Source organism: Mytilus californianus, unplaced genomic scaffold (assembly GCF_021869535.1).
Source record: "Mytilus californianus isolate M0D057914Y unplaced genomic scaffold, xbMytCali1.0.p SCAF_8, whole genome shotgun sequence".
In the NCBI taxonomy this organism is placed as follows: Eukaryota; Metazoa; Mollusca; class Bivalvia; order Mytilida; family Mytilidae; genus Mytilus; species Mytilus californianus.
Genome location: NW_026262734.1, coordinates 47411073 through 47437112, shown reverse-complemented (window position 1 = coordinate 47437112; position 26040 = coordinate 47411073). Strand labels below are relative to the sequence as shown.

Genomic DNA, 26040 nt, shown 5'->3' with positions numbered 1-26040 from the left:
TCTTTAATCTGATATTTCAACAGAATCTCTGGTCTCTCTATTTGATAATGCATTCTTGTTATATCTATTATATATAAATGTGTTGGCATCAGATGTTCTTCTACTTCAAAGTATTATGAATCAAACATTGCTCACTACCACTTCATTTTAACTTTAGATCCGGTGGATAGTTGTCTCATTACCACATCTCCTCATGTCGTATGGATACTTAAAATCATAGCACTCATTCTTAAATCAAGTACGTATAACTAACATATACGTCGTTGCTTGAATGCACTTACAATATGTCTCTCTACTAAATCAAAAATAATGTCGAATTTCCAATTGTATAGTACTCAATAGTATTCATTGCAAGTATAATCAGAACATTATGTTTATTTTTGCATAGATTTGAATTTGTAGTCAACCACATATTAAATGTAGAACATGCTTAAAGAACAGAAACCACCTAAGATAAGACAACAGAACATCATGTTAATTGGTTCATTGATGAAAACAAAGACTTTGCTCTCATCATATTTTAATAGAGACAAAAATAAATTAACAATTTGAAGTTACATTAATTTTGATAATTTTATAAGCACATAAGTGCATATAAAGTTTCAAAAATCTGCATTACAATCAATAGTTGACCCATCATATTATATTTTCATTTAGGGCTATATATATTATCAGACTAGTAAAGTAATTTTTACTTTTCAAAAATAAGAATAAACATACATTATTTTAGATTTCAATAACATTGGATAATTCATCATTTTATTTATTTCATTTGTGCATAGCTGTTTTAAAAGACTTCCTAATCCCGTAAATATCACTTGTATAAAAACACAATATCTTATATTAAAAATACAGAATTATAACAGAATAAAACATACTAAATTTATGAATTTCCGATCTCATTCAAAAGTTATGGTAAAAGATTAGTATTGTCACAGTAATCAAGTCTCATTTACCATAACTTTAAAAAATTTAAATTAAATCATCTATTATATATTTTTTTAAATACTTTCTTTGATGTTGTAGCCTTCAACACAGAACAGGAGGGAACACTAAGTTTAGAGTTTCATGACAGTTTTGGCATTTCCATCTTTCAAGGAGAAAATCTTTACAATTGACAGTATAACGAAACTGTTAGACATAGAGTCTTATCTTTAAATTACATTGCAAATATCAATTTTTTCAACAAATAAAAAAGTGTATATTGCTGCTCCTAGTTTGAAACTTTTATCCTAGACGATCACCGCCGACCATGTTCATTGTATTTTCTTAATAGTTTCAATATTGAACCAAGACAACTATTAATACCTTTCCAGCAGATATTTGATCATTTGAGTAGTATCTGACTAAGCAAACAATAAACTTCAACAAGTCAGCACAATGTTTTGAGTAGTTTTTGAATATCAGGTCTAACATTGACGCCATGAAATTTCCATTCCAACGCACTAAAATCTGCTACCTCTATTAATTCTTTCTGATAATCCTTGTGGTCTTCTGTTTCTTTCGTTCTGAAAACAAAATGTTATAAATCAATTAATTTTTTTTACAGTGCTGTATGTGAGAACTGCAAAGACAACAACCATTATTTGATTAGTCTAGATATTGACTGATCAGTTGCTGTTTGTTTTACGTCCAGTAGCAATTATTTCATTAATATTAAAGAACGAATTAGCAATGAATCAATAGGTAGAATCTGTAGAGAGGGTTGATTCGGATTAAAGGCAGGAATGACGACTTTCACTGGAATATGAGGGTACGTTGGATAAGAGCAGACATTTTACATTTCAAAAAAGCACCTAAGTCGCTAAGGACTCCTAAACAAGTTGTGGGGAAGGGTGCTTTAGCGTACAGAGAGCGTTGCACACCATTCCATACGCAAGCCAACGGCTACAGCGTACGCATTCCGGTTGGACGTGGCTCCTTACGTATACGTCCTCCACAGCCAAACAGGCGGCACTTGCTGGGGAGTAATACCCCACTGACGGAGAAGACCAAATGATATACCATTTGGTAGTTTTAAAGAACATAATAATTATAGCTTGCCGTACGTATATTTGACTTACACTGACAAAATAAAGACATAAACAAACATTTTGTTAAACTTGTTCAATGGTGCAAAATTCACAGTCCTTTTTCAATATACTGTATTTAGGATACATTAAAAAACACAAATAAAACATTTCTTCCCTATACATTAAATACAACACCGGTAACACTGACTAAAAAAATATACGCGAGGAACTTAAATATTTCAAAACAAATTCTTTAAAATATGAAATTTGCAGATATGATATAATTGTCCATTAAACAATAATTCATCAAAATACCAAGAGGTAAGATCAGGAACATTGACAGGTCGGTCGTGTATGACCTCAACAATAAACCAAGACCCTTACGGTGAGGTACATCATAATTATACCTACTATGGAAACAACATGAAACAAATGAAAATGTTTAATTAACGAAATATTTTAAACATAATTTGATATCTGTAGAAGATTCAGTCCACTTCAGTATTACAGTCTTTGTCTTCTGACATAAAAGAGATGTACGACAGGCGTTACTAGTGGAGCAGGAACTACTGATACTTCCCAAGCATCTCAGTTCACCAACGGGTTTTGGTCCTGTTCGTGTTACTTATTCATCCCCTGGAGATCACCCCATTTCTTGGTTGGGTTCGTGTTGCTCAGTCTTTTGTTTTCTTTGTTGTGTTTTGTGTACCATTGTTTGTTTGTTTGTTTTTTCTTTTTTAGCCATGGCATTGTCAGTTTATTTTCGACTTATGAGTTTGAATGTCCCTTTGATATCTTTCACCTCTCTTTTATTCAATATTACATGGCTCTATTTTTTATATAAATAAATGACACCAACAGACATCTTTTACGTTTAAGTGTTGAGTTATTTCGGAATATAATTTTGACATTGCACAGTGCCTTGTTACAGTTCATATACCATCTTCCACTATTCTGTAAAATACTTACACATATTGTGGATAAAGCAATCTTTCTGCTAAAGCTGACATTTTTGCAAATAAGTCTGAGTTTATATCTTCACCTTCCTTTATTTCTAAGAGTTCACAAATATATTGATAATGTTCATGATTTAAAGTATCTACTAGTACATTCTTCAAGGCTTTCTCCAACTCCTAAAATTACAGAAAACAAAAACATAAAAATGAAGCACAGAAACAATATGGTTATTGAAACTTTTTGTCTTTGACATGTTGTAAATTAACATCATTAGATTTTAAAATAATGACATTGAGTTAATAAACAATTTTATAAGTCTGGATTACAATAAGATAACATCGTGACAATCTAGAGTGAAGCAGGGTTTAGTTTCATAATCAGTCTAAACTGTTGTCGTCCTTTTTTATGTAATATTTGCCGCTGGGCATTAAACACCAATTTATCGTCCTCTTTCATCATGATCATGAGAGTAACACCAACTCACCTTATAATGCATTGGTTTAGTCACAGCACCGACCGTTTGTCTATAAACATTATCATACAAGTGTTGTCGTCTCTTTGTAATTTTACAATACTTTACGATATATTGCTTAGGAGTCATCGCTAAAAATATCAAATGAATACAACTGTCAACATGATATCTAACGTAAACAATATCAACAAATACATGCAATATGTGTGTTAAATACCCAAACTTAAGTTACATTAAATAGTTCTATCATTGTCATTTTGCTTAGTTTCTTCTGTTACATATTCTAACATCGGACTCGGACTTCTTTTAAACTGAGTTTTACTGTGCGTATTGCTGTGTGTTTGTTTATTCTAATTGGCTAAAGGTATATGGGGATGGTTGAGATCTTGTAAAACATATTTAACCCCGCCGGACTTTTTTTGGTTCATTTATATATGTTTTGGAGTTTAGTGACGTCTATTTTCTCTGAACTAGTATACATTTTTGTTTAGGGGCCAGCTGAAGCTAGCCTCCGGGTGTGTGATTTTCTCGCTGTGTTAAAGACCCATTGGTGGCCTTGAGCTGTTTTCTGCTCTTTGGTCGGGTTGTTGTCTCTTTGACGCATTCCCCGTTTGCATTCTCAATATTATGTTCGATCTATCTTGCAGATTTCTTTTACTTTTATTGTTTTCACTCTTTTTTTTTCTACGGATAGTAATGAAAATAATTATTTTAGGAACTGTTTGTGCCACAATTATATATCATATCACGCCCGACAGGCAGGATATGATTTCTTTTCGGAGCATCTAATACGACCTCCGGTTTTTATGAGATTCCCTAACTTTAGTTTAACGTTTTGTCTGTTGTATACAAAAGATCAGTTCAGAAATGGTGGTGCATTACAGGAATGCCACTGTATTGCTCATTCTTATTACATGTATACTAGTAGTTCAGACGTCATATGCGAGGATGGTGAGACTGTACAAAGTAATTTACAAAGACGGGAGTTGATTGAGGGATTTCCTGCATACCCAGGATCATAGGTAAACACTGAAATGCGATGTTCTTATATAAATGTCATCATAATTATCCTTCATTGATTTGTCGACCTTAGCTATATTGAAAAATTGTTCTGGCAAATATCTAAGTCTGCTCAGCAGGTCAGGCTTTCTCAACTTCCTTTTAAGTATCCGGGATGTTTTCTGACATACATACACATTTTTGGGCCTTTTATAGCTTTCTTTGTAGTAAGGGTTTTGCTCCCTGTGGAAGGCCGTACAGTGACCTATACATTGTAGTTGTTAACTTCTATGTCATTTTGTTGAGAGTTGTCTCATTGGAAATCATACCACATCTTCTTATTTTTATACAATTCATTTCCAATTTTTGCTCTTGACTTACTTTCCAGCTCTTTCATATCCATGGGTAATGTGAACCTACTGGACTGTTGTGACAGAGCTAATCTGCCTGTTATCTTCACCGGTTTGTTAGTATGTTTCTGAAAATAAGAGTTATCTTTGTGAAATACACAAACAAAAAGTTCAACGGAATCGTCTTTTATGTTTCATTCCATCAGAATTGAAATAAAACAAGGAGATTTTTCTTACCTCGGTAGACATCATCAAACGAAGTTTAACGCTATTTGATATCAAGATAAGTTTTTACTTCATATACAATAAACTTTTGAAGACAAAAGTCGGTGTAATTTTTTTGTCATAAACTAGTACTATCAAGTACTATTTTTCTTTTATTTCCACATATGCGTATGTTTTAGTCTCAAGTGCATAACATCTTTGAATTTGACATATAATTGTAAATACTCCTGTAAATACACTGTACATGTATAAAAAGCACAGATATTGCTTGCTCGTGATAATAGATTCTTCCCATTTAGTCATGTTTTCAATATCGTGTATGACGCATCATAAATAAGAACAGAATATTTTTTCTTAAAAGGTTTGATATGTAACATTGACTTTTAATTTGTAATTAATGCAAACAAATAAAGTGTTTCAAGATAAGTGACACATGCAAAGAATTTACCATGTAAAAACATCTGACAACACCGTTTGATGGTAAAAGTTTATACGTGCTTACTTCTTTTCACATTGTGTCTTCCAGTTAACGAGTAATTTACTTTGAAAGCTTTTTGATTTGGTTGTTCCTGGTGAAGCGTTAGTAAAAAAATGTGCTTTTAAGGTATCGGATTTGATGTTTCTACTTTGATTTATAAGACTTGTGAGCTTAGCTGATATAACAGTTACTGTACAACAGTGTATGCTATTTAACTAAATTAAACGACAAAAAATGTCATTAAATGCGCGTTTTGTCAATAACTGTGATAACGTATTGTAGAGATATATGGATGTAGAAGCAAAAATGTCTAGATTTCCACTTATTTTCATGTCTAACCAAATCTATTTCTGGAAACCAAAAAAATCTGGAAATGCAGCATCTTCCATAGGGTTGAGAACGCATGTGTGTCTGGAAATTCCAATGTATTCCATATGGGGGGGGGCAGACTATTTCTTGCATAGCCCAACAGTATTAAACTTTTGAACCTCAAATATAACTGAAAAATAATGCACCCACCTTTGGTGATTCCTCTGGACTAGTCATGTCTGATACCATTAGTTCAAACTTCTTTAAATGGTCTGTTAATGCATCACTAAACAAGCTCTGAAACGTAATGTATGGGTAAATCTTTAAGAACCACAAACAAAACATTCTTTTTTTCATAATTTTATAAACAATACCTATTGCTGTTCTATTTCTCAAAGTCATGTGAGGCCTTCAAAATGTAGTAAATAACTCACACGTCACTACATTTAATGACGTCACTAGCAGAATTAATCCCTAGAGGACAATTGAGCCTTATAGTGTATTTCAGTTAACGGCCTCGGAGAAATATCAAAAAATAATTACCCATATTTGGCGTAGAAATCAACATACTGTTTATATATAAATTACCCGACAATCTCATTGTAAAAATATCAATACAGAAACAAGAAAATCACCGAGTTTGAATTTCTGCTTCAATATAAATTATCTTGGATCTTTCTATCAACCATTGTTATGCGTCGATGTCTTCCTCCGATTTGTATATAGAGTATCACAATTTAGTATGTCCTATCTAGTCAGCTGAACTAGTATTTTTTATAAAATTGAAATGTATAAAGAATACAAAGTCATTTAGAATAAAACTGTTTCTTACATCATCTTCTATTTTAGGTTTTTCAGTTTTCGGAATAGCAAATTTTTCAGGTTTATTTTTCTCTTTCTTTTGTTTTGGTCCTGGTTCTTTAAATTCAGGCAAGGTTGGTTCTGGCAGATTTACTACTATTTCTGGTTCTTTTCTGAAAATAGAAAAAAAACAGTCTTTAGTATACAATCTTTTTATATATCCGTAGGAAACATGTTCATGCTGGGGCCTCTGTATCACTAGCCTGTCAACACTGAGTTTGTGAGCTGGAAACAAGCATGTGATAGGTGCGTTCTACTCCAATCTTAGTTGACTACGATTGTCAGTTTCCTGCCGAACCGCTATGAAGCCAGTAATGCTGAAAATAGCGTTGAACACCAATCAATCAACCAAATGAGTTCATGCTTTTGATCTTTGATCTATGTCATATACAAGTGTGAACATTGATATCATATACTAAGTATCACCATTCATTGAATAATTATCAAAAACTAAAATTCCGACTCCGTCGATAAAACTGATACGCGTAAACAAATAATACAAAAATAAAAAACAACAAACAACTCTAAGACTAGATTTGTTGTTTATCATTTCTGATGCAATATTTTGTCCCTTTTATATATACACGTATCAGGAAATACTTTATAAAATTACGTGAAATTTAACGTGTTATTTTTGTCAGTGTTGCTGTTATTTCAATATTTCACTGCAGACTTTCTGAACGACACATAGAAAAATATTCATTACCTTTGATATTTCATAAAAATTTACAAAATTATTCAATTCTTATATATCTAAATCTATTTTGAGCACAATAAATTGATTACCTTAACGAAGATGCAGTTTCACAGTCCTTTTCTGATGGTTTAAAATCAAGATCTATTTTTTTATATTTCAATAATTTACAATATTGTCTTTTCCAAGTAGCAAGATCAAAACATAAAATAACAAATTCTTTAAAATACGTGTTTATTCTAACAAATCATTTGTCAAAAGTTAATATATTGGTTCAATAAGGGCATACATTTTTCTTTAAAGTATTGTCCAGAATATTGACAAAGCTTATGTCAATAGTCAAACATAACACTCAATAATATCATTGACCCTGTTCAAATTGAATAGATCCAATATTTTTCTCTATTGCAGTCTCAATTGGTATTAAAGTTGAGTGCATTTAAATTTTACCTGCGGGGCTCAACTATTTTCGAATCTTATAAACATAAAATCAGTCCGATGAAAAAGTTAATTTGAATTTAATGTGAATTCCTTACAGCTACCGTTTGTGTCTTACGTATGTCCTGCTTTATATTTTTTAAAAATAGATTTACACCTAAAGTCGGATTTTTATGTAATAGTCTTCAGGTTTTTTTTCGCAATATATATGGATCGTATACAGTCAGTGTTAAACGACATGAATCAAATTAATATGAGACAGAAGCTACGGTATTTGTACCTGATGAGCCCCCGAAGGTTATTGGTGCATGTTTGTTTAATTATCATCATACTTTTGGGTATTCAGATATACAAATGTGCGGGAAATCAATTTCTCTGATGGAATTTTATCGAAATTCGTATTCTGTTTTACGAAAATACCCTAAAACGAAAACTGAAAAAACTTGTATAGCCCGTCATGTTGTTGAATGCATTTCAATATCATAGTGATATATATCCAAATCGACCCTTTTACCATTTATGCTCCATTCAGGAGATAATGATCTAAGGATATGTTTTGTCCTGCTATTAAGCAAGTTATGAATATTTTCTTTATTTAAAAAAAAATTAAATCCTACTACAAGTAGATTCCTAGTATTTTAACTACAGCCCATCTTATAAAAATCAAGGAGCCGAAAATAGCGCTTTTACATCGTTTTGTTCAAATGAATCAAATATTAAAGGAGTGGAAACAGTTGAACATAACATAGGAGCTTGGTACATGCAAATTTAGAAAAAAAGGTAGCATACTATACGGTATGGGTTTTTCTCATTGTTGAAGGCCGTACGATTGCCTATAATTACTTACATCCACTTTATTTGAAATTTGGTGGATAGTTGTCTCATTGGCAGTCATACCACATCTCCTTATTTTTATATCAATAAATTACTGTTTCTAGAGTACTACTATGTATAGAACAACACAGTGCCAAACAAATATATCGTGTTAACACTTGCGTGTATATGCACTTTTATTGAGCTATGCTTTGTAAACAGATATGCGTAGTTGTAAGGGACAAATCCATGATTTTTCAAAAGGGGGAGCGTAATGCCATAAAAATGATCCGCCCATAACTTTGTGGACGATTGTATAATAAAAATGATATGTTTTCTCTCAAAAAGGGGGAGGGGAGTACGCCCTCTAGTACGCCATCTATGCCCATCTAAAACCGGAACTGGTTGTCGTGTTAGGTTGATTCTGATAGATCTCTTTCTTGTAAAGTGTGCAGAGTAAAATAATTCTAAAAAAAGCCTATCAATAGAAACACATTTGGAAAAAAAAAAATGAAATTGAAATAATTAATTACTAGCCTTCTCTGTAGACATAAATTCCTCCTTATGACGATGATGTTTTACAAGTATTTGCATTTTGAATATCCGTTATGGTGTAGTGAAAATTATGAATTGAAAAGTGCATCTATATTTCAATGGCTTGTATAATATGTCAATTCATTGAATTCGTGTCACTTATCATTTATGAATTTTAATAAAGCGATATTCTTTATTTGCATTTACGATCAAGTGAGATAAATCACACAGGTAATATCATTTTGAAATCAATAAATCAATTGATAAGAGAAGTATGCAAAATATTATCTGAAACGTCATATTTTCTTTAACTTTCGGGGTGCACATGAATCCCGCCATTTTGAATGGAGTTTATGTTGCTCAGTCGTTAGTGTTTCTCTCGCGCTGTTTTGATGATTGTTCATGGTCTTTCAGACGCAGACGGTAGTTCTTTTTTGCCTATTTTGGTCAATCAGTCTGCAAATTATTATTATGATGCGTCCACTACTGCTTCCCCCCTTTTCCAACCCCAACCCAATTAATATATGTTTCTATTTATATCTTTCAAAACCTTCAGCAACAGCTACCAAACGGAATACCTATTTGACCCCGCAGGTAATCTACCGTTCTACAATAGAACATTTAAAATAATTGGGAATTGAAGAAAGTTGATTTTACGTATAGAATAGAACACTATAGAGGTTCTATAAAATAATACCAGAATATAAGAGATGCTTATGAGTAAACGGTTGATATATATATATATATATATTTTCTTTTAGATGATCTTTATATATGAAAAATAAAGCACTTGAAATAACACATAAAAAATATAAGAACCTACCATAAATCCAGGAACATTTGAAAATGTCTCAGTTTGATAGATATTTTCTTTCTTATCTTAATTTACATAGCTTTGGAATAATCCTCCCATGACATGATATTTCCATTTTATAACATGTACAAAGTTCTGTCAACGTTTGAAATATCAAGATCAATATTGAATGTGCGACGTTCTACAGTGTTAATAATTGATTTTGTTGTCAATCAAAGATCCAAAGAATGAAAAAATTAGGGTTATCCTACCTAAAATGCAACTGTGTTAAATTCCTTCTAAAATTGTCAATTTTATAACTCCCCTTTTTTTAAAATTATATTTCAGTCAGGACTAATGGGAAAATATACGTTTTAATTTCTTTCAATCCAAATTGAAAAATAATTATGGATAGAAATAACGTTGACTAATATTTCTTAATACGTCTAGATTTATGTTTATAAATCAAGCGGTACGTTGCATGAGCACAGTATACAATCTTCTTGGATACACAAGTACACTAAAACTAAAACTCATATAACTGGCATTTCTTACCATCTATAGAATGAGAAAATGTTATATAATCACTATAGTATAACTATTTATGTAATTTACACTTTAAAAATGTATGTCACATTAAATGTTCAGTATTGCAAAATTGAGCATAATAATCCGATGAAATCAAACCTCAAAATCGGACTTATTCAAGAAAGTTTTCTTGATATAACCAATGACTGTACATAACAACGTTTTATCTGTCTGTATCTAAGAATCAACAATTAAAAATTCTATTTGATAACGCTCTAATCAGCTAATATTGACTCTATTAATCCACCATCAACATGCTTCGTATTTTACAATCGGGAGGAAATTGACAAAATTGATAGTTTTCACTTACTTAATCGAGTTAATCAATTAAACATATTGTTTGAAATAAAATTGCTTTATTCGTTTTAATTGATATTTTGAATAAAAATTCCCGATATTTGCTGTTACGTTTGAATAAAAGAACAAAAGCATCAATTAAATTTGTAATGAAGAATGAATCTGCAAAACGTACGTATAGCTAAATACAATACTTTGGTAAGACTTCTTTTGATGGAATTATTGTTCCATTTACAATTTTATTACTTTTAACAACTACTACATCAAAAATAGCTTGGTCCTATGTGTGTTACATTCTGTACAGAATTCCTTTGAATCAGAATATTGGATGTTTCCTTGTAAAAAAATTTGTGCATTATTAGTCAAACGAATTCGGACGCAGTTTCGTGTGCGAATGAAAGTGTCCCTTGGTAGATTTGACTTAAATAATAAGAAATCAATACAATTTCTATTGAAGAAAGAATCTGCAAAAAATATGATTAACATAATTTTTTTAGCAAGACTTATTTTAAAGGAATTATTGTTCCATTTATTAATGCTTTCAACAATAACAGCTACGTAAAAAAAGCCTGGTCTTATGCGTGTAACATTATGTACAGAATTCCTTTGCATCAGAATATTGCATGTTTCCATGGATAAACTTCTCTAAATGATTATTCAAACGAATTCTGTCGCAGATTCGGTTGCTAATGAAAATGGCCACCCTTGGTAAGTATGACATGTCAGTGAAACTATTTTAGTGTTCTTTAAACCAAAATCAAACTAATCATCCAAACGACTTTAACAATATTAATATGACAAGTAAATATTGTTGACCTTACCATCACTGACTATACTTCAATGAACTTCACAAGTATTTAAATGGCAAAAATTACAAATTTTGCTTACATTTTATATACAGTATAATTCTAAATTATGTTTATTTAATAGATCGTTCACTACTCAGGACAGTTTTCGGATTACTAATATGTAATTTTCATCTTAATTTAAATATATTACATATTTGCCTCGTGCATAAATGTGTTTATCATTCAAATGTTAAAAATGATATAAGTTCTCCGCATAACCCATTCCTGCACAGTAAAGGTATACATGGAAATTTGACTTACGTGGAGTTCACCTCAAACGAGCGTATACGTGATACTCAGGTGAACTGATTTCACGTGCGCTTCACGTGAATCTCATGTGAAATTCGTGTGAATTTCACGTGAAACTCACATGATTTTTTTCACGTAAGATTCACGTGAATTTTCAAAATTTTAATTATTCAAATATCATCAAAAATTTTTGATTAAATTGGAATCATGGAAAATTCCATTTTTTTTTTTTTTTGGTAAAGTTAACGTGAATTTCACGTGCACAATTTTAAATCTCAATTCACGTGAATTTCAGCTCAAATTAAGGAGCTTATACGTGAAAGTCACATGAACTGATTTCACGTGAATCTCATGTGAATTTCACGAAAAAATCACAAGATTATTTTTTCACGTCAAAAAAGTTCTTCAAATAACATTCAAATTTTTGAATATAATCAAAATCATGAAAACTTCCAACATTTTGTTGTAAAGATAACGTGAAAGTCACGTGAACAATTTCAAATCTCAATTCACGTTTCACGTATAAGCCGGGGCACGTTTTAGGTGAATTTAGAGTGAGTATAATATGCCTGTGTATAACCGCTAAACTGCTGAATGTAGACTATTCTGATAGTCATGTGCTAATTGGGCTTTGCAAATGTAGGCTATTTACGTTGAGTACTATTTATTTACACTCAGGGGCGGATCCAGTCATTTTTTAAAGGTGGGGTCGCAACCCAGGATAAAGGGGGCTTCCAACCATATGTCCCCATTCAAAATCATTTTCGTCAAAAAAGGGGGTTCCAACCCCCGGACCCCCCCCTCCCCCCCTTTCCCTTGATCCGCCACTGAGTTGTATGGCGACTCTGGACGTCTCTGCTGAGTATTATTAAGGATCTGAACACTCACAATAACAACATCCTCTTTTGAAGAATGAAACTGACCTCTTTGAATCTTGAATGGCAAATTAAACTGTCTTAAAGTTTTAAAGTATCTTCACAAAGCACGAGTAGTTTAAACACGTGCAAGTCTTTCTCAAAAGTTGACAAAGTGCACTCATTGTTCAGGTTTGTGACAAATCAGGCATATTTTATTGACGAAGTTTGATTGAAGACAACAACTCCCCCCTTTTCGAAACACGATACTTCGTAAATTCTGCTAACAAATGCACCTAATGAAATTGAAGATGCTTAGTACGTTGTATGTTTTACTATTTAACAAATGTTTGCATGTTTTTTTTTCTGGTCAGTAAGACAGATTCATGTTTGTTGTATAGATCAACATAGTTTTATATCAAGCAAGTGTCTTGTGGTAAGCTTAAGACTAACAACCACAGCCACTTACAACCTCAAGAAAAAACTCAGTTTCAAGAAAAAGAAAAAGGCATACACACACACTGACTAATTAATATCTACTGTATTCTATATACTAACAAACCTTCAAATGCGGTATGTCAAATTCGTCTGATGGATTTAATTTTAAGTTCCTAAACAATTATCGACTACCGTTGCAACTTCATCATCAAAGTGACAATCCAAAATAAAAAATACTTACAAATAACTTATTTTAACTATTGAAATAAAAGTTTTATTAGCATTATTGGACTTAAGCCAATAAACTATTTCACCCAGTAGTAAAGAAATTTTATTTAAATGTTTTTACTGCACTGTGTTCCTTTTAAGTTCAAATTTGTCATTTTTCTTTTTCTAAAGACGTATTGAACCGTATATTTAAATTCAATTTCTTTATTGTCAATTTGACAATTTTTAAAAGGTGCAAATTTGTATTTCATTTATTTCTACATTGCGTGAATGTTTTAATTGAGTAAGGAAAACTGGTAACTAGGCGATTATGTAGCTAAGTAAATATATCTATTTAATTCAAAGTACGGTAGTCCTTTTCGCCAATCGTCATTGACACGTTAAGAGAAATTCGTGTCTTCTTTTGAAAACATTTAACACGCAATGTGTTCGATGTCACTTTACACTTAATTGCCCATATATAAAACAAAACAAACAAGTGCCGTACTATAAATCGCATTGTTTATATAACCTTTGTATAGTTTCATTATTTATTGATGCCTTCAGGTTTTATTTCACGCCTTTGTAGAACTGATTTACTATACTAAAATTTTCAGTATTCAAGGAACGTTGAAGTATTCGCTAGACTTTTCATTCTATAGAAAACTTTTGTAAATATGGTTAATTCTTGTTTACACATAACTACAAAAGACTTTTTAGTCCATGTAATTTAACATTTGTTTTATGTATATTTCTTTTGGGGGTTCTTTTTATATTGTAACAAATATTTGTGAAGCTTTGTACTAAAGAATTACATGTACGTGACCGTTTGTTCTTCAACACACAATTGAAAAGCTTGCAAACGTGAACTGAGACTCACAACGTACATATGTACTCTTGTAGAAATTGATTGTTTTTGCTTAATGTCCAGAGGCAAACATGCCATGCATATATATGCAGAACGAGAACAAAATAACAAAACATCGAACTGCTATGTTCTACAGCGTTAGTCGACCGATAAGAAAAGCAGATTATTTTACAACCACTGGAAAATCATAGTGTATCTAAGATAATGGCAGACATTTTGCTTTGCAAGTAATGAAGCCACCAACGGAACCGTCAAAGGTTTGTTGAAGGGTTCCTTAAACATACAATGAGCGTTGAAGTCTCCCTATACAATGATTACGATGGGTGTGTTTAACGACCTAGGTTGGCTTTACAGCCCTCGCACGGTCCGTCCATATACAAGAGGAATGGCCTCGTGTTCATACATCCTGCACATCCATAGGGTGTCCTTCTTCAGCATAAGCTGTACTGCCGCATGAGAAATGTCCATAGATGACCATACTTTTATTACCCGGTCACCCATGGGGTTTTGTAGAAATGATATTAACTCTAATTCTAAAAGACAGCTTATGGGAAGCACGAATAAAAACTTTCACGATGACATATAAAGGAAAAAGACAGAAGAATAACTATGTACATTTGTATGTTGTACTTATTATTTAACAATGAATGAAATTACACGATCTTTTTTCATTAAATCAATTTCAAATGTTGTGCATTTTTCTGCTGAATGCGGTAGATCGTACTTCTGAAAAATTTAAATCGAAAGCGTGTTCACCCAAATTTTCATTATGTAATCAAAATAAAACTGCACGATTTTAAATATTTACACATGGCGAATAATAAATTAATATGAAAATGCAGGACATCTTTTAAAACAGACCAAATAACGTTCAATTATTTACAGATGTGTTCCATTCATTTCATTGTTACGCATAATTGTTTGCATGATGATTCAAGCTAGCCACAAGGAACGGCAAATATTACGAGGAAAAAGTCGAGATTATTTTCCCGATCATTAAAAAAGCTTGTTTTCGGTTTAAAATTCTTGTCTACCACTGTATTTGTCCATATACACTGATAGTGCTAGGGTAACGCAGGTTTACTTCGTATTGTTTCGCAAATTCTGATAAGCGTACGTGATGTAATGAGTTTGAAAATAAATCTAGTTTCGTGCGCATTGAAGTCAGTTCAATGAATCAACATTTGGTAAACCAAAATGACCACTAAATTAATATTTCATGTTAAAACCATAATATTGACTACTTGGATGGTGATTCCCTCTTGACATATCATCCACCATCAGTGGTTGTTAAACGTCCTTAAACATACTATAAGCTTATAATAAAGTACGTCAGACACGCATTTTGTCTACATAAGACATACACAATCTTCAGTCAATATAAGCGTCTTGTAAATTCTAAAAAAAAAGTAGACACTTGCTCATGGAAGCTTCTGAAATTAATCTTAAGTGCAGAAAGATATCTCTTAATGTTTGGTCTAATTAACAACACACCCTACATGACCTATCACACAGAATCAGGGAATAAACCAAAAGTAAAACAACATAAGTATAATCAATACAAATTTCACTTACTTTTCCTCGACAGGTGGTGGCGGTGGTGTTGGTTCTCTCGGTGGTGGCGGTTCTTCAACTGTTTTTTCCATATCTTCCTTTTTCTTTTTGTTGAACGGTTTCTTTTCTAATGTTTTCTTAGTGACGGGTGCCTTCTTTTTAGGAGGAGAAGGTGGTTTCACTGTTTCTTTCGAGAACGAAATATTTGGCGAAGGAGGGGGTTGTGTAGGTGATTCCGAGGCTCTATTGTCGTCGTCAGTATTTCTATATGTACTGTCATCGGGTATGGTCAGTGTATGTATCTGCAAAAAAGCAGTGAGGGAATATTATGTAATAAGTTGCTAACACAGGGACAAATAACATTTGTGTGACCTTACCACAAACGTTTAACCATTTTCGACACCACCGACGATAGAAATAGCATACCTAAGTCTCGCTTCTACGACTTTCGTCGCAGGCGCTAATTCAATTGCATATGTTTATGAACTGGAAATGTACAAACACAATATAGTATTTGAATCATGCCAGTACAATGTTCCAGTTACTGGTACCCCGAGGCTGATAGTAATATGTTCTCAACAGAAACAGGTGTAAAGAGATATAAGAAGATGTGGTATGAGTGCCAATGAGACAACTCTCCATCCAAGTCACAATTTATAAAAGTAAACCATTATAGGTCAAAGTACGGTCTTCAACATGGAGCCTTGGCTCACACCACACAGCAAGCTATAAAGGGCCCCAAAAATTACTAGTGTAAAACCATTCAAACGGGAAAACCAACGGTCTGATCTATATAAAAAACGAGAAACGAGAAACACTTATGAATCACATCAACAAACAACTACTGAACATCAGATTCTGACTTAGGACAGGTGCACAAGGTCTAGATTGGTTTTCTGACTTAGGACAGGTGCACAAGGTCTAGATTGGTTTTCTGACTTAGGACAGGTGCACAAGGTCTAGATTGGTTTTCTGACTTAGGACAGGTGCACAAGGTCTAGATTGGTTTTCTGACTTAGGACAGGTGCACAAGGTCTAGATTGGTTTGTTTTCGTTTCTGTATTGTTTTTTTTTTTTTTTTACTTTTTATGTTTTTTTTATCTTCTGTTCATTATTCTCAAATCTATATAGTACCACATCATTCTCTTAATGTTTTAGCTTATATTTCACTATTATTTTGTGTCGTTCCATTATTTCCTATTCTGTAAACCCCACCCAGACCCTTGGGTATCAAGTGCAATCAAAATATTTGAGCTTATGTTTTACTGATCAAAATGGAATTCAAACGTTCTTCTACTGTAATTTACTAATAAAACATTGTTCGTGCAGGAATGAGACAATAAATCATTAAATTTAAGACACAAGTATTTTTTTTTACAGATGACTACAATTTGACTTCAGTGTCTACTTTGACTTCGTTTTTTCTTGATCCTGTATCGACAAAATACATGGACCTAGTTCAATTAATATCAGATGGATCTTAATTCGATTTCTAACTTAAGCATCATCATAAATAATTAAACGACTGTGCTAAATAAAGGTAAAAACCTAACATGATACATTTAATTGAAACAATGTTAAATTAATCAGAAAATTATCGACTTACTAGTAGATTTACATAATGTCTCCTTTTCCATGTCAAAACTCAAATAATCTATCACTGTGTGTTGAATAAAAATGTTTTGCATGCAAATTCTTATTCAGAATAGGATGAGATGTTAAAATATTGATGAAAAAATAAAGCACCATTGGTGATGATGAAAAGCCTTTTAGGAATACTGTTTAGCGCCGTCGGAATCAATTAGAAAACGTTTATCGTTTGTCAATAGAACTGTGTCGGTAATCAATACTCTTGTAATTATCTGAAGTTTGTTTAGCTTTGTCCCAGGTATTGCCAGGATGTGCGTACTTTTTCAGGTTTAGTGAGTTAATACCGTTTATAGATTTATTACATGAATACAATATTGGTAATTTACGGTGTTACAGTACATAAGTGTACAGAAATAGATTTAAGATATTTGCATCAAAATACACCTCTCAAAACGTTGGTGAGAAAACGGGGTGTTTAAACCGAAGATCCTCTGATAAAAGTGAGGCATTTACAGCAACCTTGTATAGATATCTCCAAAAAAAGAAATCCCAAAAATTTAAAACTAAAAGGTTTGCACCATATTTGGGAAACCGATAATCAATATGCTTGATACGTTGAGCCAATTATTTGGTTAAAGCTATGGTGAACGGTCTAATTCGTCCATATTGTTTCACTTACTTTAATTTCTAGCAGCAGTAAAAATATACTACCCTTTTGGTAAAATATTGCATCGAAAATTGTAAAAATGTGTTTACTTATTGGTTTAATTTAAAATGTTAAAAAAATTCAGAATGTGATATAGTCAAAATAAGCTTTAAAGTCGCAGCAGTATTTACAAACTCAACTATATGATTCAAAATCAGACATACCATATAATCTTACACGACTTTTATTTAAATTTATTTTACAATTAATTTCGAATTCAAAACAGCAAACTGTTACTGATTACATGTGCATTTCATTTAATTGGCCACTTTAGCGCAACTGGGAAATTTGATTTATCTCCCTTTGGTTGGGTATTTTCGACAAGTATACTAGAATGTATAGCATAAAATGTGATTTTATATTTTTGTTAGAAAACGTCACTTACAATTTTGAGATAAAATATTACAGGTATAAGCGAATCTAAAGTTATGCATTAAGAATAAAGTTAAAGACTGCAGGACGGTTGTGGCTTATGAAGATACATTTACGAAGAATGTAAAACAAGCAAACTCAGCTACACGAATGAAACACCTCTTGAATATGAACAATACTAATGAAAATGGAACATGAACATTATTACATGTATTTCCCTTGCCTGAGGGAGATATGAAGATTTCATGTGTTCATCAAAGAAAATTAATATCTCCCAAGGGCATCGACCGATGAAAATATGACTTTTCGAGGGTAAACAAATCTTTATATCTCCCTACGCCAAGGCTAATGAATGTTTTTATTCCTTAGTCTACACTTTGTTTTTTTTCCTGAACATGACTTATTAATATTAATACAATTTCTCTTATCCGCTTGCTTAAATAACTTAACACGTTATAGTTAAACAGTACTGATTAAAAGTTAATTACTTATTCCTGGGACATAATATATATAATATAGTTAGTATGATTATCCCAGCTTATTCTATGAAAAGATTTTTTTTTCTCTTGTTTTTTCGATTGAAAAAATTTTCAATAATTTTGAACACGATAATGACTAGATTATCGCTATCTTAAAAAAATTTCAAAACATTTTGTCTATTAACCGTGCGTAACGTCGCACGAGGTAGACAGAGGGGAATGTGATATTCAAAAGAGAATATGAAGTTTTGTTCAATGTCATGTGGTATTTTCTCAGCCAATCAAAAGTTGATTTTGCCATTAATATTTACAAAAAAACAGTGGAATACAATCTATGATTACATGGAAGAATTCCAAACTTTACTTACAGTTCTCTTTTTCTTTAATAAATCATCGTCGTCGTCTTGTAATCCTATAATACACAAGGTGTTAGTAAAACAATTGTATAATGTTCAAGATTCAGTTTCAAATGCAATTGTAAAAATCACTTTATGAAAAAAAAACATTTATGTTTGCATATCGCAAAAGTAAAAAAAACAATGTGTATTTCTTATATTACTTAACATGTGGAAATAACGTTAATCTAGATAAATGGCAAAAGTAAAATGTTTTACACAATTTATGCTAATTGGTTGCAAACGAAGCGTATAATATCTTCATGATTTGTAATATAATAAGCAAAATATCAACATAATTCATTAAACAAATTCTTGACTATATAAACATATTAAACAGCAAATTTCAAAAACTGAGTCGCTTAGACAATTTTGTTTTCAATGGCATTAAAATTATATTTTGGTATGCTTAATACCATTTTTCTTTTTTAGAAAATAAACGTTTGTGTCGAAAAACGTAAAAGTCACCAAACTTTACAAACTGGGTATGCAACAGGTTGTCTTGTGTAATAAAATTTATACTAAGACTCAGTAAGTGAAAGGTATTTTAGTAAGTAGCTATCTATAAATACCAAGTATAACCACCATTTGATAGTTGAACTTGACTATGTAAAATGATAGTCAACAAAAATAACCAGAAAATTGGGGTAATCAATTAATAATAGACGCACAAGGTCTAAAATTATTATGATTTTTGTATTGGTTATATGTTTCATTCTTATTTCAATATGACGACATTAGAACTTAATGTCCAATAACTGGGAGGTTGAAAGTTTTACAAAAATCTATTAATTGTTTTCTTCGTGTTGACATATAAATCTTATAATTTTGTATTATTTCCGTGACTAAATAGCTTTTTCAAATGGTCGTTAGTCTGTTAATAGCAATATAAGCATATAATCAACAAAGCCCAGCGAAACCAAACATCACCATAAGAAAATTTTATTTTGACAAGTAGATGTCGCTGCAAAGGGTAAACATGTCTTGTAATCAATGCTTTGAAGCTATTGATAAAAAGCAATGCCGCTCAATAAATCATACTTATCTGTTATATAAGTAAATCAAGAGTTACAACCAATAAAGTTTCAATAATGATAAAATCATTTTTTCTCGATAAAAGCTTTGTAAATTGTCATTTCGTAAATGAAAAAAGTGTGCAATATGTACATGTATGTGTAAAAAAAACTATGATTTTATTGCGTTTAATTTACAAATCCCAACCAATTCCACTACGTTAACTATTCAATGCAAAAATGCCATCTTCAAGTTCTCTATGAACAAACCTTTAATCTTTTTCTGTCTGATATATTTATACACGATGTCTATGTAATACATATGAATTATCAAATACTGTGAATATGTTCAAGATTATTTTAATGATACGAAAAATACAGACATTATTAAAACAATTTTATTTGTTTTCACAATTATTTAAAAAATATAGTAAAACATCATTAGACATAAATTTACAAAACTCCATTCTTAATTTCACTGCACGAGTTTACCAAACACTTCATCATCTCGCAAGCGAATTGTAAGAAGACAATTGTTTATTGTTCAAAATATTGGCAACGAAACGATATGAAATGTCAAAGATATAAATTGTACTTTACAAATGTTTCCTGTTTGTCTATCACTAGCGAGTATTAGTACATATAACAGTACTGCAATACGTGTACAAAAATAAAAAAAGTTGTCTGCATTTGATTGGATACAAAGGTTTTTGAGTTTTTTTTTAGCGAAAAAGAATCCGAAAAATATATCTTTCATTAGAAGACTCAAAATGACGACTATTAACAATCATGTATTTTTGTTTCAAAAACACTTGCAGAATTGAATATGTTGATTTCATCGGCATGGTTGATTCTTGTAGGTAAATTTAATACAGGCATTCGGTCGGAATTGATATTTCAATATATGAATGTACGTTATGCATTTTCATTTACATGGTGTGAATTTTAGAGCATTCTATTAAAAAATGTGAATCCTTATTGCCTTTTCATTTACACCGTGTGAAAACTTATTGCATTTTCGTTTACACCGTGTCAACATTTGAACAATAAACTGTTACCCATGTCTTCTTATTTATTAAGCAGCATGACAAGCAGCGTGTAATAAAGGGAAGATATACCAGAAGCAAGTTTGATATCGATAGACAGACGGTGCAGTGGTTTGCCCGACTTACTCTCTACAATAACAACTGGAGGTACCAGTTCAATTGACTCCGGATCATAATCCTCATTATCTGTAAAAATGTAATGTTTGTGTGTTTCATGCTTATTGGTGTCATCACATAAGTACATATACATGCTCTGGATGCTAACAACCAAACAACTAGAATTATTTATTTTATTTATCAACCATGACAGTATGCCCGGACTTTCTGACATGGCTGACATAACTGAAAGGGGGCTGGGGCTTGTACTTCGATTAGTGTTCCGTACTTTTTATCAGAATAAGAATTAGTTACCATAAAACTAACAAAAATAAAATATTGATGAATTAATATTGACATTCCTGAACATTATACATTCATACCACCTTCTTTAATTCTTACTTCAATTGACAGAATAACAGGTCTAGACATTTGGATCTAGGTTTAAGCTACCAAAACTATGTCCTATAGTATTCATTCACAAGAAGAAAATGTAAAGAAATGTGAATCTACATTATTTTTTAAATAATAAAAAAGCTCCGAATATACATACTACTGCATTAATATATTCATCAATAAATATGTGCTCTTTGACATGCATTTTTTAACATATCCAAAGTATGCAATGTGTTTTGTGTAATGCTATCAATCCAATATGCATCCATTAGTACAAGACAACAGTTGAATTTTCCAATTTTAACCTTCTTTGTATTTTTTCAATGTTACATACAAACGTGCTTTGTGATAATCTGTTTGTAACCGATTCGATCGAAAAATCCTCTACAGATAACGAATGATACGAATTGTCGCTAATTTTCACAATTCAATTTTGAATTGCTTATTTCCCTTACCTGGGATTTTTCGTAAATGTCGCTGTTATTGTTATTCAAAAATGATTGATTAATTGCTGTTTGCCTTACGTCCAGTGGCAAATATTTCAAAGTACTTTAATGTACAGTACAACTTAATGACCTTGCTTTAAATGTGAGCTCTTCGGGCCATCATTGAACTAGAAGCTACATGTATGTAGTTGTGCCTTGTTGTGGTTAATTCAAAGATTTTATGTCTTTATTTCATTTAAATCTAATTTAAAACCTTATATACTTTTTTCACATTTTGTTTATATTGTTTTAAGATGTCGTACATGCTAGAGACTTATGGAAATGCATATAAAAACTCTAAACAGTACTGTAGTGTAGTAACGTCAATTTCATACTCACTCAAATTGGTCAAGTCCATACGATCTAAATCTTCGTTGATTGAGGTAGGTGTTCCGGGTTTGCCATCAAGTCCGCTACCTGCTCCTTTCCTGAGAACATGTAAAAAACAATTGTGATGGGTTGGTTTTTTTGTAAATGATTTAATGTAATACCCAATAAGGACACTCATGAAGCCTATTATACAATTATAAGATAGAGTGTTGTTTGTACAGTTTAAAGAAACGTCCAGTCTGAATTGGAATGCATTTGAAAAACTAAAATATTTATCATCTTTAATGCATGAACCTTTTGTTATCATGTAGTGTTTACATTTATAATTTATCACAGGAAATGACAAGCGTTTTTAATAAAATTGATGTATTTGACTATCAACACTACATGTACTTTTTAAGTAGCTATCATCAATGCATGCTGTGCAATTTGCACAACAGGAAAATATGATTTTTTTGTTGACACTTATTTTAAAACATTGTCATTGTTTTAAAGGAAACATTAAAGGCTATTTCTAACCATGCAATCTTCAGTGCTGTTTTACATCGTAAGACTAAGCCAGTAGTAGTGATTTAGCCATGCTCATTATATATCATGCAATGTAATTTTATTTAATGGTAAAATAATACGATTCTTGATAATTGTTTGTCGTATACATCAGACAATGATTTCATGCAATGCTTAATGCTTTGAAATTATAATGGTACAACGTATAAGCATTCTATCAGTCACCGTGTCATATCTGTCCAGTTGGGTGTAAGTCACGTATGCTTAAAATACGGATAGTAAGCTACGTATTAGTATTATATTAAACTATTACCTATATTAGCAAGACTCGCAGAGATTTGAACCTTTTGGTGGTCTCCAAACGAAAAAATTTGAAAAATGAACTATGGATAATTTCATTGTTTTCATGTACGCTATTAGAATAAAAATGACGTTAACGTTACGTGAATGGTAGAATGTTCATTTAAAAAAAAAAGACTTTAACAAATATCACAACATTTTGTTGTTGTTCGAAAACAAATATCACAACATCTTGTTGTTAATTTTGTACGAAAACAATAATCACAACATCTTGCTGTTGTTCGAAAACAAATATCACAATATCTTGTTGTTGTTCGAAATGTGACCAAGAATTCTTTAGACTGCGCAATAGGTAAACACGCTCTAATCTATTGCACTCTTTACAGGAATTGCTTGACAATACACAACAGACACGAAATGTTATGTTATTGTACATGAACAGGGTAATCTTTTACAACAAAAAACATGAAGGAATTCCTTATCACCAAAACATTACAGTAACATATATATATAAAGTTCAAGGATGATATGACAAACATGCAATTTTGTTATTCTTTTACTATCTCAAATATCAGCTTTATCATATTGATAATCAAAAAAACAAAACTTAATGAAGCGTTTAATCGTTTATGACTGGAGACGCGTGCATCTGTCAGGCTTTCAGACATTGTCAATCTGACCACTATTATTGACAGAATCAACCTGATAATCTTAACGTTCCATAATATATCTAAATATTCGATTGAACTTTAATATCTCAAGGATCAATCAGATGGAAGCAGTCCAGAATATCGAGGCGTCGGTTCACAAATAATTTATTCGTATTAAATTATGTGATATCAGACATAGATTCTGGACCTTTTATGATGGGATCGCTGGTCAGATTTGTACCACCAAAGAACATCAACTGAAGTTGATTATAGAAAATATATAATATCTTTCAAGATAAGAAGCCTTGTATGCTATATGATATTTGAAACATCCTAAAATCTGAATACTTTAAAATATTGTGTTACAACTTTATAATATACAGAATGTGGGTAGATGAAAAACATGTTTGACTATGCTGAATAAGCCAGTGTACGAAAATATTCAAATTCGGCCTAATACGGTTAAATTGACATAAGCATTTCCGATTACGCTGTCCTTTTGACAGCTTTTGTGGCAAATTAGCCAAAAAAGAAAAAAAATAACGCTTTATTAAACCAAATGTGTATTGAAACTGGCCCAATACAGGATGCGTTGTTTCCGATTGTATCTGATAAACGCCTTATATAATTATAAAACATTGAATGTATTTTTGAAGCACTGTACATTAAACTGGTTGCTTCTGTATTGGCCCTTGTTTATATTTGCAGTCCGTTGAATTGGACCCCGGCCCCAATGCAGTAGATATCGAACTTACACAAGGGCCTTATACAGAAACAACCACTTACTAGTAATTGTAACACTATATTATAATGTATATATTTGAACTTTATGCGGTTATACCAAAGCGAATAATTGACACTGGGATACAATAATGATTGTTTATACATCTGGATCAACTTATATGGTACTGTTATATATTTGATTTCAAAGGCAGTTTTTAAACGATTATATGTTTTGTTTAGGATTTAAAATTAAAAAACAAAACAGACAATTGAAAGATATACTACATTTTCAGTAACGATTGAAACTGATTATACATATGGCCAAAAATAAAATTAAAGTTGTTTGATGTTGCCTACCTACCCACCTAAAAAGCAGCCTACCCGAAAATTTCATAAAACAAATCGTTTGAAATTTTTTTTTAAAGTTTTATCGTGCTCTTGCGTCGTTTTCTTGTCTAAAACATGTAACAGTTGTTGGTAAAAAAAACATAAAATCCCTACCTACCCAACTACCCAACCATACAAAGCATGGGTAGGCAACATCAAACAAATAATTTGTTAAGGATGGCCTATGCTAAAACTGAACATGTATATATATATAACTGTTTTAGTTTAGGTTTACCGTCTCAGTACATATTTTACTTTGAAAACTAAAGTAAATATTGATAATGAAGTCAAAGCATGCATACAGTACGAGGCAGTCGAGTATTTGTAGATACACAGATGATGAATTTTTGTTTAAACGATTGGAACTAGATATGTATACAAGGAGGATATTGTCAAACGTGCATGACTTACGATAAAACGTCTCGTATAAATTCACTATCCTCTGGAATTGTACTAAATTATATCGAAATACACAATTATTTGCAGAATTTAAAAAAATATGCAAACGCATTATTCATTGAAAAAGACTCGTTAGCTACAAACATGGTAAACTGATTGTGGTCAGTTTATAATAAATACTTAACCTTCTTAAATTTTTCAATATGTAAAAAAACTAATATAACATGAACTACACTAAATACAATTTTAAGTAAAAATGGTGATTAAAAACGGATAATTTTAAAAGTCTATATGGAAGACAAAATAGAAAGATAGATAAAATATTGAG

The 26040-nt window shown here is 31.6% G+C and overlaps 1 protein-coding gene across 13 annotated transcripts in view; it reads right to left on the bottom strand.

Annotated features, from left to right (window-relative positions):
- Positions 1–474: 474 nt before the first annotated feature.
- LOC127712647 (uncharacterized) overlaps positions 475–26040 on the bottom strand; it is a 70851-nt gene continuing 45285 nt past the window's right edge. For 5 of the 13 annotated variants that reach the window (XM_052219204.1, XM_052219212.1, XM_052219214.1 and 2 more), the window contains 10 exons: positions 22756–22844; positions 21512–21625; positions 19354–19397; positions 15860–16140; positions 6635–6776; positions 6013–6099; positions 4822–4918; positions 3454–3572; positions 2982–3145; positions 475–1508 (listed from right to left, as the gene is read on the bottom strand). In XM_052219204.1, coding sequence (XP_052075164.1) covers positions 1373–1508; positions 2982–3145; positions 3454–3572; positions 4822–4918; positions 6013–6099; positions 6635–6776; positions 15860–16140; positions 19354–19397; positions 21512–21625; positions 22756–22844 — 1273 coding nt within the window. In that variant the 3' untranslated portion in view covers positions 475–1372. Of the gene's footprint in view, positions 1509–2981; positions 3146–3453; positions 3573–4821; positions 4919–6012; positions 6100–6634; positions 6777–15859; positions 16141–19353; positions 19398–20663; positions 20703–21511; positions 21626–22755; positions 22845–25724; positions 25767–26040 lie in introns of all 13 variants that reach the window. The other 8 variants (XM_052219203.1, XM_052219207.1, XM_052219210.1 and 5 more) reach the window with 5 other exon arrangements.